Source organism: Morone saxatilis, unplaced genomic scaffold, assembly GCF_004916995.1.
Source record: "Morone saxatilis isolate NCDOM2014 unplaced genomic scaffold, NCSU_SB_2.0 Contig21, whole genome shotgun sequence".
NCBI lineage: Eukaryota > Metazoa > Chordata > Actinopteri > Moronidae > Morone > Morone saxatilis.
In genome coordinates this window covers 18698679-18711612 of record NW_023339774.1, presented here as the reverse complement: position 1 = coordinate 18711612, position 12934 = coordinate 18698679, and the positions used below count along the sequence as shown (strand labels likewise).

General features: G+C 40.0%; 2 protein-coding genes across 2 annotated transcripts in view; both read right to left on the bottom strand.

Moving 5' to 3' along the window:
• dck (deoxycytidine kinase) overlaps positions 1–2967 on the bottom strand; it is a 6074-nt gene extending 3107 nt beyond the window's left edge. The window contains exons 1-3 of the mRNA XM_035668002.1: positions 2754–2967; positions 2317–2432; positions 297–490 (exon numbers count right to left, since the gene is read on the bottom strand). Of these exons, the coding sequence (XP_035523895.1) occupies positions 297–490; positions 2317–2432; positions 2754–2868 (425 nt within the window). The 5' untranslated portion in view covers positions 2869–2967. The remainder of the gene's footprint in view (positions 1–296; positions 491–2316; positions 2433–2753) is intronic.
• A 1129-nt stretch (positions 2968–4096) lies between these two features.
• On the bottom strand, positions 4097–12526 carry LOC118332635 (MOB kinase activator 1B). Its single transcript, XM_035668023.1, has 6 exons — positions 12225–12526; positions 10775–10941; positions 8907–9000; positions 8345–8478; positions 6381–6544; positions 4097–6261 (listed from the first exon to the last, which is right to left on the bottom strand). The coding sequence occupies exons 1-6, from the start codon at positions 12236–12238 to the stop codon at positions 6184–6186; spliced, it is 651 nt and encodes a 216-aa protein (XP_035523916.1). The 5' UTR covers positions 12239–12526; the 3' UTR covers positions 4097–6183.
• Between the last annotated feature and the right edge of the window lie 408 nt (positions 12527–12934).

Genomic DNA, 12934 nt, shown 5'->3' with positions numbered 1-12934 from the left:
CCAAAAGGTTTACAATGAAAGAAATGAGAAAAAGCAATAGAGTGACAAATTAGAGAAGCTTGAGCCAGAGAATGTTTGATGTCTTTGGTTGAAAAATTACTTTTGTTAGTGAATTTTTGACAAATTACTCTGTTTTCACTCACAATAATAGATTCAGTTTAATGTCTGTGCAAATACATTTTCATACTTGTATGTGATTTGTAGTTAAGTCTTAAAATATACAAACTCCCTGGGATGGCCCTTTTAATTAAAAATGTATTGAATTCTTTTCATCATGTTTACACGTTTGTTGATACCTGTCACTGTAGATGGACCGTTCGAAGAACTGCACGGGATCCTCGGCCTCTCGGAGCTTCCCATTGGCTGACCTCATCTGGGCACGCACCCGGCTGATGCAGGCGTAGCTCTGGAAGGTGTAGGCCCACCTCTCCGGTTTCTCATACATCATCTGCAATACGTTCCCTCCACTCCTCTGAGAGTTGCTCAGCTCCTGGAACATAAAAGGGATAGGGTGAATTTAAAACATGTTCAAAGTGAATACCTCCCCCACTGAGATCAGAAAATCGGTTGCAATTATAGCCTAGTGTACAGTCCAAGTATTTGTAAGTATAAGTATCACATTGGTGAAAATGTGGTCATTTTTTATTTGCAGTGGCTGGTGGATATGTATAGACTAGGGTTTATAGACATTATATCAAGCTGTAAGGTGACATTAGTTGTATTCACTCTAAGGCTGTAACTGAAGACTGTTTTCATTGTTGATTAATGCGCTGATTATTTTCTCAATTCATCATTTAGTCTACAAAATGTCAAAATTCCCCACAATGTATTTTTATTTTTAGGATTTTAATACTCTCTGGACATGTCACGTTTATACTTACTGTGAAAATCACAACATCCAAGACTATTGATTCAGGCAGGAATTTCTTAAACTCATTCAGCCAATATAAAAAGGGCATACCTATGATGACTAAAGAAAAATTAACACATAATAAAGCATCCAAACTTTCCAAATTCCACTCAGTTACCTGTGATAAGCTACATGAATGAATGTGTTGAACCGTTGAACACCCCACAGCTCTGCAGAACTCACTGTCCCATGATCAGCAGAGGGCGCATGATCAAACTACAGCAGCTGTACACACTGTGCGATGCAGAGTTTGGCCTTGTTAGAGGACTCCTTAACAGCTGTGCATACTTATAATGCCCCCACACTGTCATTTTACACTGTACTATAGTGTGTAATGCACTTTACAGTACCATTTTGCACAGTTTACAATAATACTGACAGAAATGACATGCAGCCACAGGTTGAACTCAAATCTTGGCCGTTGGGACTCAGCCTTTGTACATGGGGGCACATGTACAGGTGAGCTACAAAGGCACCCCCCCACAACTCAGTTTAAATATAAAAGTGTCTCTTCTTCAAAACTGAGTCCTGGAACACCATTTTATTATTATTATAATTATTATTATTATTACTATTATTTATTTTTAGGTAATGTTAACAGATTTAGTAGGCAAAATAATGAAATACAATAAAAGTAGGACATGATTAGTTGATTAATTCATCAACAACAAAAAGTAATGATAAATAGGTCATTTGAACCAATAAGATTCTCTAATTCCAGCTCCTCAAATGTGAATTTTTGCTGCTTTTCTTTGTTTCTATGACAGTAAACTAAATATGTCCAGGTGAAACAAATATGCATTTCTCTATTTTCTAATAGAGATAGAACAATTAAAATCCATAAATGACTCACCCACAATATTGAGTACAGTAAAACATAATACAATCTGATTTTACCTGATTAAAATAATTAAGTATCGTTGGGTAGACTACAGTATCAGATATATACATATCAAGTGTTGACCCACTGAAAACGAGAAGCCCGAGGGTGAGGCAATGCCTGCAGTTGTGTGGGAGGTTAGAGATGTTTGACCCAGTGATGGCATGTGTATCTGTCCAGAGTGGGACCATCTGTTGCTCTGGGTGTGCGGTGGTGGTGGGGACCAGTGCAGATATATGGACAGATGGCAGCTGCACTCTAAATACAGATGAAGACTCTCCCAGTTATCTTAACGTGTGCAGTGCACGTTGAATCAGTGGCCGGAGGATTGGAGGATCTTGTTCCTCTGAAGCACCAAAGTGCATCTTGAAATTTCTGATTTATAGTGTTGTGCTAAAATGCAGTTTATAAACACTAACCTGATTTAAAGTAACTTCACTGTAAGTCTTATATGGGTGTCAGCTGACAGCACTGAATTAGGACCATTGTTTTATAATGTAGGAATACTGTAACTATGTATTAATACCTCAAAGTCACTGCCTTTTGTTTGGACATTGCACCATCTGGCGATTGGCTCTGGTACCACCTCCCAGTCCCCGCTCTCCTGCTCCAAAAGGCGCACAAAGGTGGACTTGCCCGCCGCTGAACACAAAGGGTGCAGAGATGTTAGCAGATTGAATTAAGACACCTTGCAGCACATTATGCAGGTACATTAGCAAACTTTACCGGCTGCACTGACTAATAGCTGTGTGCAGGCATTAACAGTAGTCTGGCCAAATTTGGCGGTAAGATTAGAAAGTTAATATCTGTCAATAAAGAGGTAACACAGTCTGAATTCATAGTTTAACCTTAGTTTACCTCGTGTAAAGCACCACCTGCCAACGACGGCAGCTTTTATTCATGTTTTAAGCTTGTTGGCTCATGTGAAATTCCGCTTTTGCCATTAAAAAGCGCTGCACTCACCAATATTCCCCTCGATCGATATCCGCTTTATCCTCTTCTCCATCGAGTCGTTCATGGAGTCGTTCGTTGGCTCGTCCAGCGGGTCGGGGCAGGGTCTCTTCGGAATAAAAGACATTTTGAGCAAATAAACGAGGCTTCCGTATTATTTAAAGCGGGGGCTGCTGCAGCTGCTGCGGTGCTGCTTGTTGTTTAAAGTTTGGCGGTAACGAACTTCAGGAAGCGGCGGTTTGCACAGATGTGGCTCCGCCCAGGAAGCAGCTGCTGCCCTCTCCACGTGTCTGGCCCCCCCCCCAACACAACAGCTGGTCTGTCTTTGTTGTTGCACTGAGCGGTTGAAGTCATAATAAAGGCACCTGCATTAAAAATGTCACTGATGGGAATGTGTATTAGTATTAGCAGCAACAAGTACTTTTTTTATACATCCATTATTAACGTATTAATTCATGTAAGCAGAAATTAAATGTTATTGGCTAAAGTGGAACTATTTCATATTACTGTTGGGTACTTAGATTTATAATAATACAGATTTTATAATCTCATCATGTTTTGTACTTCAAGTTTGAATCTGAAAAGTAACTACAAACTGCAACTACACAATGTAGTGGATTAAAAAGTGCAATATCTCCCTATGAAATACAGCGGAGAAGTATAAATAAGCATAAAATGTCTCAAAATCGTACTCAATCGCACTCTACCACAAGTAAAGGCCCCGCATTGGAAATGTACAAAATGTACTAAAAGTATCAAAAGTACTTTTTATAAATTTATAAAACAATTATTAATGTACTCATTAATTAATGTATGCAGTAATTAAATGTTATTGGTTCAGGTGGAACTATTTCATAGTGTTCAGGTCTGATGGGTACTTTAATTTATAATAATACATAATATTTTATAATCTCATCATGTTTTGTACTTTAAGTTTGAATCTGAAAAGTAACTACACAAGCATTAAATGTAAAGACTGTACTCAATTATCTTAAAATCGTACTCAATCGTACTCTACCACAAGTTAAGGCCCTGCATTGGAAATGTACAAAATGTACTAAACTTATCAAAAATAAAGGATGCATTATGCATAATGCCCATCTACCTGTTGTGAATTATTGATGCATTAACACTTAAGCAGCACTTCAACGTTGTTAATTAAAGAGAATATTAACAGCATAGTAAATGTAGTGGAGTAAAAAGTACAATATTGCCCTGTGAAATGTATTGGAAACGCAGTATGAAGGACCATAGAGTAGAAGAAAAGAACGGAAGTAAAGTACAAGTACCACAAAAGTACAGTACTTTAAAGAAAGTAAATTTACTCACACACTACTTAGTAAACATACAATTCATTCAAAGAGTCAAGACCACCTTTATTTGCCTTGTAAACAGCATAAATGAATTCAGTAGCATTGAAAACCCCTACCAAGCCATTATGTACAAACATTTCATCAATTATTACAGTCAAGGAGGAAAAACTGTAGGTAATAGGCTATGTTATGGGCATTTCATAAGGATGAGATGCTTTCAGGATGACTGATTTTTCTATTACATTTTTCGGAGATCTGGTGAGCAGTAACATTCATAATAGCTAGCTAAGGAAGTGGAAAAAAATACTCAACAATTAAAACAAACAATATCTTAATATCCAAATAAAGGGAGGGGAAGCAGCCTCTAAAAAGACTCGATGCATTCTTTAAACCAAAAGCTACCACTCCATGCTCGCTGAAAATTAGTTTTAAGACAGGTCTAACCCTCAGTATGTACATGTGTGCATTGAAGCATTACACCTCTCTGACAAATTTCAGATAAGAAGATATATAAAATGTTCATATCACTGTTTTTGAAACCAAACCTGAAAGAGAAGCAATTTTATTTCTATCAAACACCAGAATTTAAGCACTCTAAAAGGAAAATTAATAATAGATAAAGTACGAACGAGCCAACTGGTAACCCTTTTAGTGTTTAGTGTCGATTATTGCATAGTAAACTACACTTTGAGATTGGGAAGGGGGCATGCATCTGCTGTTTGAAGCACAGCAACAAACAACTCAGACCATACAAAAAGCATAAGAAATCTCACTTGTGCCTTATAGCCAAATTCAGCGGCGGTTAAGCAATTCAACATTCATTTGGGGGAAATATGAGGGAGGAACTATGATCAGTCACATGACACAGCTTCTCACAAAGCACGGTCTATGCAGAATAAACATTCAGGCGAGAGAGGTCAGGAAAATTGTTCAAAGTGCTTTATGGCTCGTGAGATAACAAGGGATGCAGCATAATCCAATTCAAAGTACTTGTATTTTTAAACAGTGGAGGTTGTGACTTTAAACACAGGTCTCTAAGTCCATTTCCCAACATTTATATACAATTTAAGGTTTTAGATCCCTTGAAGACTTTTCCTAAAAATTTTGTTTCTACTTTAAGTGTTTTTGGGGGAAGAAACTAGTACACAGGAACATGTCGCTATAAAATGCTAAAAGTTTAGTTCCTCTTTAGTCCCTGCTACAACAATATTCTAGCCTCACTTCTATGTCCTTCAACACATTCATTTATCATAACCTGCACAGAACACTTGGTAAAAAGATTTTCTAACTAAATAAGGACATGGTTGGTGACTGTGGATTTACAGAGAAAATCCACTTTTGAACCAAGTTACAGTACAAATCAAAAAAAGGGATGCAAGAGAGAATTAAGAACCACAGAAACTTAAAGGGAGGTGACGTGGAAAATTTAATGTTTTGTCAATCAAGTTAGTGTTATATGGCCGTTATATCTTGTTACAGTTCTCACTGTTGATATAGGGCAATTATGAGCCATGCGAGGCACTTAGGGTTCTTTTGTATTGAAAGATGTGGGTTATAACAGATGTGAACAGTAGTAGACTGCAACCCAGGTCCTTCTATGTAGATTAATTCATAAAATAACTAGCTAGTTACTGCCAATAAACTGGCTTAAAGGCCTGGCTTAATTTTTCACCATCACACCAACAAAGCCCTCCTATAATACAGCAACTCTGCTTAGACACTATTGTTCCCTGTGGGTGAGTTGGAAATGGGAATCTAAAAGCATGGACATGCCTCCTGTTGCCATAAATCCAAATGAAACTAAACATCTGTGCAGTGTAATAGAAAACTAATGAACATATGTCTATATTCTCCTAAATGTCAGCCCTGACTGAATACTGGGGATCTTTCCATACAGCTAAAACCTTTTTCTCCAATATGTTAATCTGTGGTTTGTTCAATTAAGCGTGTAATCCCTGATTGCATTAGTCCTGGTGCCTTAAATCTATCAAGACCCTTCCTTCGTCCTGGCCTTATTAAAAACATTTCCCCAAATGGAAATATAGTATATACTGCATACATACAGCCAGGGTGGGGTGGGTATCTGTGCAAAAACTAGAAGACCAATAAAATAAGGATTACACTGCTGTTTATCTGTCCTTGGTTGTCAGTTTTTCAATCAGCTCCTGAAGCGGGACCAGCTCTTTCCTGTCAATGAGGTTGAACTCCTGGAAAAGGAGAAGAAGCAAATGTTATCAGCTTATCCACCATATGCTACATTATTATTGCTAACAACATACAGTATAGCTCAAGTGAAAAGCACATACAAATGTCAGAGATTCTTTACCTGAACAAAAAAGATGAAGTGTTTGAATGATGTGTTGAGGTGGGCCTCCTCCTGCAGCTGCATGACAGAGTCAAAGTGCTGGTGGTAGATGTGAGCGTAGACCCTGAACAGACGCTTCAGGATGGTCTTTGCCACGGACATAAAGTTTCGCTTAAACGGGACGCCTTGTGAACAAGAGGGTGAAAAAGAAAATGGGTCAGACATACAACAAAAGATAAAAGGCTCCCTTTGAATTTTCCAAATGCCCAAATACTGGATATTTTATAAACCGTGCTTGGTTTCTTCAAGCATAGTTTCAATACAGAGAATGCATTGCCTCCATCTATTGACACTGTTCGCCTCAATAAGCCTCATAAGCTCAGAGCGATGAGGGCAGATGCGGCTACAGTATGTTCTCTGGATTGCGAATGTGTTTACAGGCAGGCCACAGCACGATTTAAGGGAAGTGCAAACAATCATGACTGCACCACGTAACCACCTCATGGTAACAATGTGTCAAGTGTTCGCCCGTAGGTGGAAAATTCTCATGTAGTTAACAACAGCACTGCTCTCTCCGCCTCAGATGTGTTGCGCAGTTCTATGATTCAGTGAACAGTTGGTGGAGCTGCTTCCTACAGTGTACAGAGAGCTACAGTAGCTACAGTACAACGCAGCATCAAATATTTAAAAGAAGAGGGTGACTGACAGGACAAGGAGTTCTTGATTAAAGCTACCACACAGGGCTAGACAAGCACATGGCCCACACTACGAAATACTTGGATCGCTGGAGGTCCTCCTGGTACAAAATGGATACCGGTAACAAATGTAATGATTGTGGGAAAACTGAGCACATTCTGCCCCTCCAGATGAGCGCCTTAGTCATTAGCCCCTTTTAAACAGAGATACTGCAATACTGCCGTAAAGAGGACCCGTCGTTACACCGGCATAATGCTGCCCCGGTCTATGATTTGAGATAACATGCATGCCGGTGTTCCAAAAACAAAAGAGGTGTGACGTGTAACGCAACAATGTCTGCGTCTAGTGTGACGTCTACCGTTTCTCTTCCTGCTGGCCCACGCTTTTTACACAAGTGGATTTGACTCTGGTACTACCACCGCTGACAGCTCGGAGATGGAACGACAATGCCCCACCATTCCATGTTTGTACGTTTTACACAGAATGGCGACATAATGACGCCACATTCCCACCGTGAACAGTGGCGTTAAAGGGGCTGTTAGCTCCTTCCACTGAGATGTACAAAGGAGAAGATGAGACATTTATTTGTGCTGGCTGCCATCCAACTCTATTAATGCTCCACCCTAGACAGCTCAAGCCTCTGCTGGTTGGGACGCTGAGAACCGTGTTGGTATGTATGCAAATTCTATCCTGGTTCAAGGACCCTGCACACTGTTAACCAGAGGAAATTAAACTGGAGGTATTTGTGAAATATTACTGGATTTGTAAATAAGCAAGCAGACGATATTTACATGTTCTTGCTTACAGCTGACTCAGACGATCTCCTCTAACCAATAGATAACCAATAATCCATCCACATATAATTAATTCTTCCATTACCAACTTTCCATTTTTCCATCACACACACCTTTAACTTTAATGCACCTACCATTTATTTAGAGTTTCAGGCTAAATTACACTCAACATGAAACCTCTGAGTATCAACACTTTATCTACAAGCATAATTTACATTTTATTAGTTTTTACATCCATTCATTTTGCATGGCAGTTGAATTTCATAGACAAGATAAGTAATATTTGCTTTTGTGGGCTGTAGAGCCCTTTTCCCTAACAGACAGACAGACGTTGGGTAAAAGGATCGACACATATCTAATCACTGGATATTCAGCAGGTGCCTGAAGGTTGATCTTCTTTGGAGCTGAGCACTAACAGAAACCATAAAACACATCAAACCCACACAGAGAAAAAGACGGCTTTGAAAGGACAGAGAAAACGGACACAAAGCATACCGATCTTTGAAGGGAAAAGTGTCTCATCATCGAGCTGGTCTTGCACCCAGGTCATGAGGTAATCAATATACTTGGGAGCTGAGCATTTGATGGGCTTCTTGATGTTGGTTCCATCAGCCCAATGGTACTCGTACCTGCAAGAGATATAGATGACAAACATTATATTTTGATAATATTTATGGATTCCATCTAGGTCAGACAAAAGATCCGCAAACTGTACTGATAGCTCCCTGCAAATGGAATTTAAAAGAGAAACAAGATCTTCGTCAGGCATTGCATTTAATGTACAGTATTTTTCTGATTTCATTTTCACTGCCACATTTACAAATTGCTTATGCAAGTCACGAAGCACATCATTCTGCTACGGACCTGTGCAGCATTCTGAGTTTAATTTAAATGTAATTGTCACATTTCATGCTAGTTGAGCCAAATCTTTTTGTCCGACTGACAAGCCCTACTTTACGCGCTGCTGAGCCTCGACACGCCAGCATGAGTGAAGCAAAGTTTCTGGGTTGGGTTTATAAGACTACAAACTTGCATAACATACAACAATAACACTTACTTAGGACCAGCAGACATGACCGGACAGCTTTCCTCTGTGCAAAAATCTGTGATAGTGCCATACAGCATATTGATCTGGTTGAAGAAATCCACAGCTGAAAATAGAAAAATAGAGCATATTCAAATCAAGTGTACATGAGACTAAATACCGTGTGTGCCAACACAAATAGCTGGCATCAAGTTTCCCCACAGCCCTTTACCCACCCCACTCCGCTGCCCAGTCCAAACTGTAGACCAGACCAGGGCACACTCCAGTTATCTGCAATAAATTGTGTTATCACTCATTCCCAGGGGCATACAGCCAACTTTGGCTTTCCATCAGTTGGAGAGATCCATTTAAAGTATTGGCAGTGCTAGTGTTCCATTTGCTAATCTCACCGAAAAAAAATACATAGTGAACAGCTGATGTGGCATATGTTCTGTGCGAGGTCCTGTTTAAGGAGACACCAGCCCCCTTTTATGTTTGATAAGGTTACTCAATAAAGCTATTTTTGTCCAAAACACTTGTATCAGGGCCACGGCTTAGTATTAACTTTGAAAGATTATAAATACATATTGGACACTGTTGCTTTTAATGCCTGCGACATGGTTCTAAAAGCCCTAAAAGGGAGAGCAGAATTATTACATTTCAAGGCAATACCCAGCTAATCTTTCTGATTAAAGAATCTTTTTCATACAAAAACAGAAATAACGTGTGTTGTTGTGCCAAAGTCTTTAATGACACCATTAAAGACTTTCCTAGACATAAAGGTGTATAGGTGTATGCAAAGAGACAGAGAGCTACAGCAACATCAAAGATGCTCAGGCGATGAATGAAAATCCCAGAATAAAATGAAATCCAAAGGTGGCCCAGTGGTTACGATGCATACCATATAACCCCCTGTGTGTCATAACCAGCTGCTCTACTGTCACAATCCATCACAAGCAAAATGCCAAAAAAAGAATCTTAAAACATGAAGCTTCTCGTGAACAGAGATCATGAGGAAAGTCACATAAACTTGGTGGTGGGAGAAGCTATTCTAACTTCCCTTTATTGTGCAAGTTAAAACAGCTCATGTAGCACTGAGTAACACTGATCCATTTCCACTAGCCTTTTATGAAACTGGAGTGCAAGTATTGCAGTGTTGACGCAGCAAAACCATTTCTCAGGGGGAGTTAAAAGAGCTAGAAAACTCCTAAACTTGTTGAGTAAACTAATAGACAAGAACCACAGAAACCACCATCCCCCTGATGCTTTAGTTTCCCTGTTTTTGTATGCTACTAAAGGATTCCAAAACCCAAAACCTTTGAAGTACCTTGCAATGCAGTCCATTCAGATCAACTGCAACTAACCTATCAAGAGACTCGAACGACAACGTAACAGTCAAATCAAAGAAAAACTAACTGATCTGTTTCAAACTAGTGTAAAATATGGTCAAATCTAAATTTTACACTGAACTGTAGCAAAAAGGACTTCAAATAAAACCTTAATTCAATTGCTAACACGAAGAGACACTGCACATCTAAAATCCTAAAGGCCCTCTGACGCGAGTGAAAATTAAGCTTCTACTGACCGGCCATTTGTCTCAATTTAGAGGAAAGTAAACAAGGCTCTCAGAGCACAGACAATAAAGTCTATTTAACATTCACAGTGGTTTTTTCCAGCATGAATGCACGTGGTGCTTAGAGGGAATGCCAAGCTCTTGATAGTTCACTCTCAACTGATTCTTGATCATTGAGTTTTCAGGAACAGAAGTACTGAGAAGGCACGCAAATATAAAGCCTCAGACTACAGATGTAAAAATAAAAAAGGGGGTGTGAAGGTGAAGTCCCTCTACCAGAAGTCTGAACCTAAAAGGAAGGGAGAAATGGGGTGAAATCTGCACTTACTGTTGACTGCGACCCACTCGTTTAAGTCTTCGCCCTCGGGCAACATGACTGCCATGCGCAGGTTTCCGCTTCCCAGCGTGGCCTCTGCATGTTTCAACAGCTCGTACTGGTGAGAACCCTCCGGGATATTCTTCTTGGGCTTGAACGTCTTGGATGAACGGTTTCCACTGTGAGTCACATTTCAAAGAGTGAGACAAAGAGAGGAGGTAGACAAGACATGATGACAAACCGTGAGGAACTTTAGCAAACAAAAAACAAAACAAAAAAGCCAGGATCTTTTTAAAAAGCTGACAAAAAGGTCGAGCTCTCGTTGACTTGACGGGTTTGGCAGACTCAGAGGAGGAGGGGGGGCAGAACAGTATGTCTCTGTGTGTATAGTGCGTAATGAGGCCATTTGGAGAGGTGCTGTATTCAATCCATCTCACTGCCCCATTAAACAAGAATTTTTGAGCCATCACAACATGGCAGGCCACACATGAAAACAGTTAACGACTACTCAAACCAATCCGCAGATATCAAACTCGACGTCCTGTATCCCTTTGCGAAAATAGGACTTTATATTTATTTTCTTAGGGCACAGAACTGCGGTTGAACCAAATACCCAGGTCTGGAAATAAAAGGATGTCCGTGTCCTCTCCTCCAGCTGAAATGTGCTTCTGATAGCATTAAGTGATTAGGAATCAGCTGTACCTAATCAAATGTGTCTCTGTGCCCTCGTGTCTGATGGAAACCAAGATAAACATTAAAAGGAGTCTCTTGTGATGACACTTAAGCTGTGTAGTCACTCTATAACGGAGACTTTAACACATGGAGTAGCCTGTGTAAGAAAGTGTGAGCCAATTAAACCTAGTATAAGCTTTTCTGGAGTCTGAGGGGGCTTTTAATTCGTCACCTCTTCTTCCATTCACCCAACAAGACTCACCTCCTCACCAGAGGGCGGCTTTTAACATCCAGCCTCTCATTTCACCCAAAAAACAGCACGTATTTTTTTCAATATCAGCCACACAATCGTGTTACTTTGGTACAAATGTCGGGTTCACAACAGATTGATCGATTGGTGCGTTCTGTCACATCGAGGCTGGATTAAGCCCGTGGCCACAAAGTGTTCACGCCAGCAAATATCCAGGCCTGACTGTCAACCCCTCTTAGTTAACAGCTGCTCTGGGGTCGGCACTGTGGAGGTTAGAAGTTAGGAAGCGGAACACAACACCAGCTACTCGTAAGTTACACACAATACAGCGTCAATTCTGGTGTCGGTTCTAATAAAACATCCAGAGAAAACAATGCGAGTCACAGCAGAGATTCGGAGGCGAGTCCAGGAAGTAGTCTTATCCCGTATTATGCGATGGCTAGTCAGCTAGCTGCGCAATGATAACGCCGCTGATATTTCCCCCAATTTAAAGCTAAATGGCAAAAAAAATAAGCAACCCACAACAAGATTTTAACTCACAAGAGAAAGCTCATGTTTCCTCGGACCGCAGAAAATAACTCTCTTGGCAAATAAGCTAACAAGCAGACCGAAGGGATGGTTAAAAAAAAAACTCTCTAGTCTCAGTCGTTCTCGGTTTTCTTCTCGGTCTTCCTTAAGCGGTCCTTGTGAGGGGGGAAAGAAATCACAAATAACTGTCACTGTAGAAGAAATAAGTACAGAAAATGTTAGAGAAAAGACTAGAAATTGTAGACAGACTGGTCCACTGGATGCTGCTCGGTACGCTGAGAGGCAGCAGCGTACTGAATGTAGTGCTCACTTCTTCAGCTGAGGTTCAAAGCAGCTCACACGCAGATTCTGTCGTGTGCTGCCACCCAGTGCAAGAAAAGGACTCACATCAGGTCAACAAACATCAAGTCAACAAACATCAGAATAGAGATCAAGATTTTTGTTTATGACAAAGCTAGCTTTTTACGCCTATACGAGGAATGTGACCTGGTGCAGTTGGTGCATAAAATATACACACGTACAAATGCAAATATACAAATGTACAATTATTCAAATCACACAAAAATCACACAGAGAAATAAAGTACTTTCAAAATATAAATAGATAAAGATAAGAAAGATAAGAAGAGAAAGCTGTGCAGAAGAACGTGGGTGCATTAATGTAATGCATACTTTATATACAGGGTGGGTATAAGGTATCATTTGGCACTTTTATCCCCAGTT

What these genes read in the sequence shown, in the direction of transcription:
- LOC118332635 (XM_035668023.1), bottom strand. An exon ending in GTCATGTCTGCTGGTCCTAA is followed by an intron (nt 8,479 to 8,906) that starts GTAAGTGTTATT and finishes TATCTCTTGCAG; the next exon opens with GTACGAGTACCATTGGGCTG. An exon ending in ACTTTTCCCTTCAAAGATCG is followed by an intron (nt 6,545 to 8,344) that starts GTATGCTTTGTG and finishes CTTGTTCACAAG; the next exon opens with GCGTCCCGTTTAAGCGAAAC.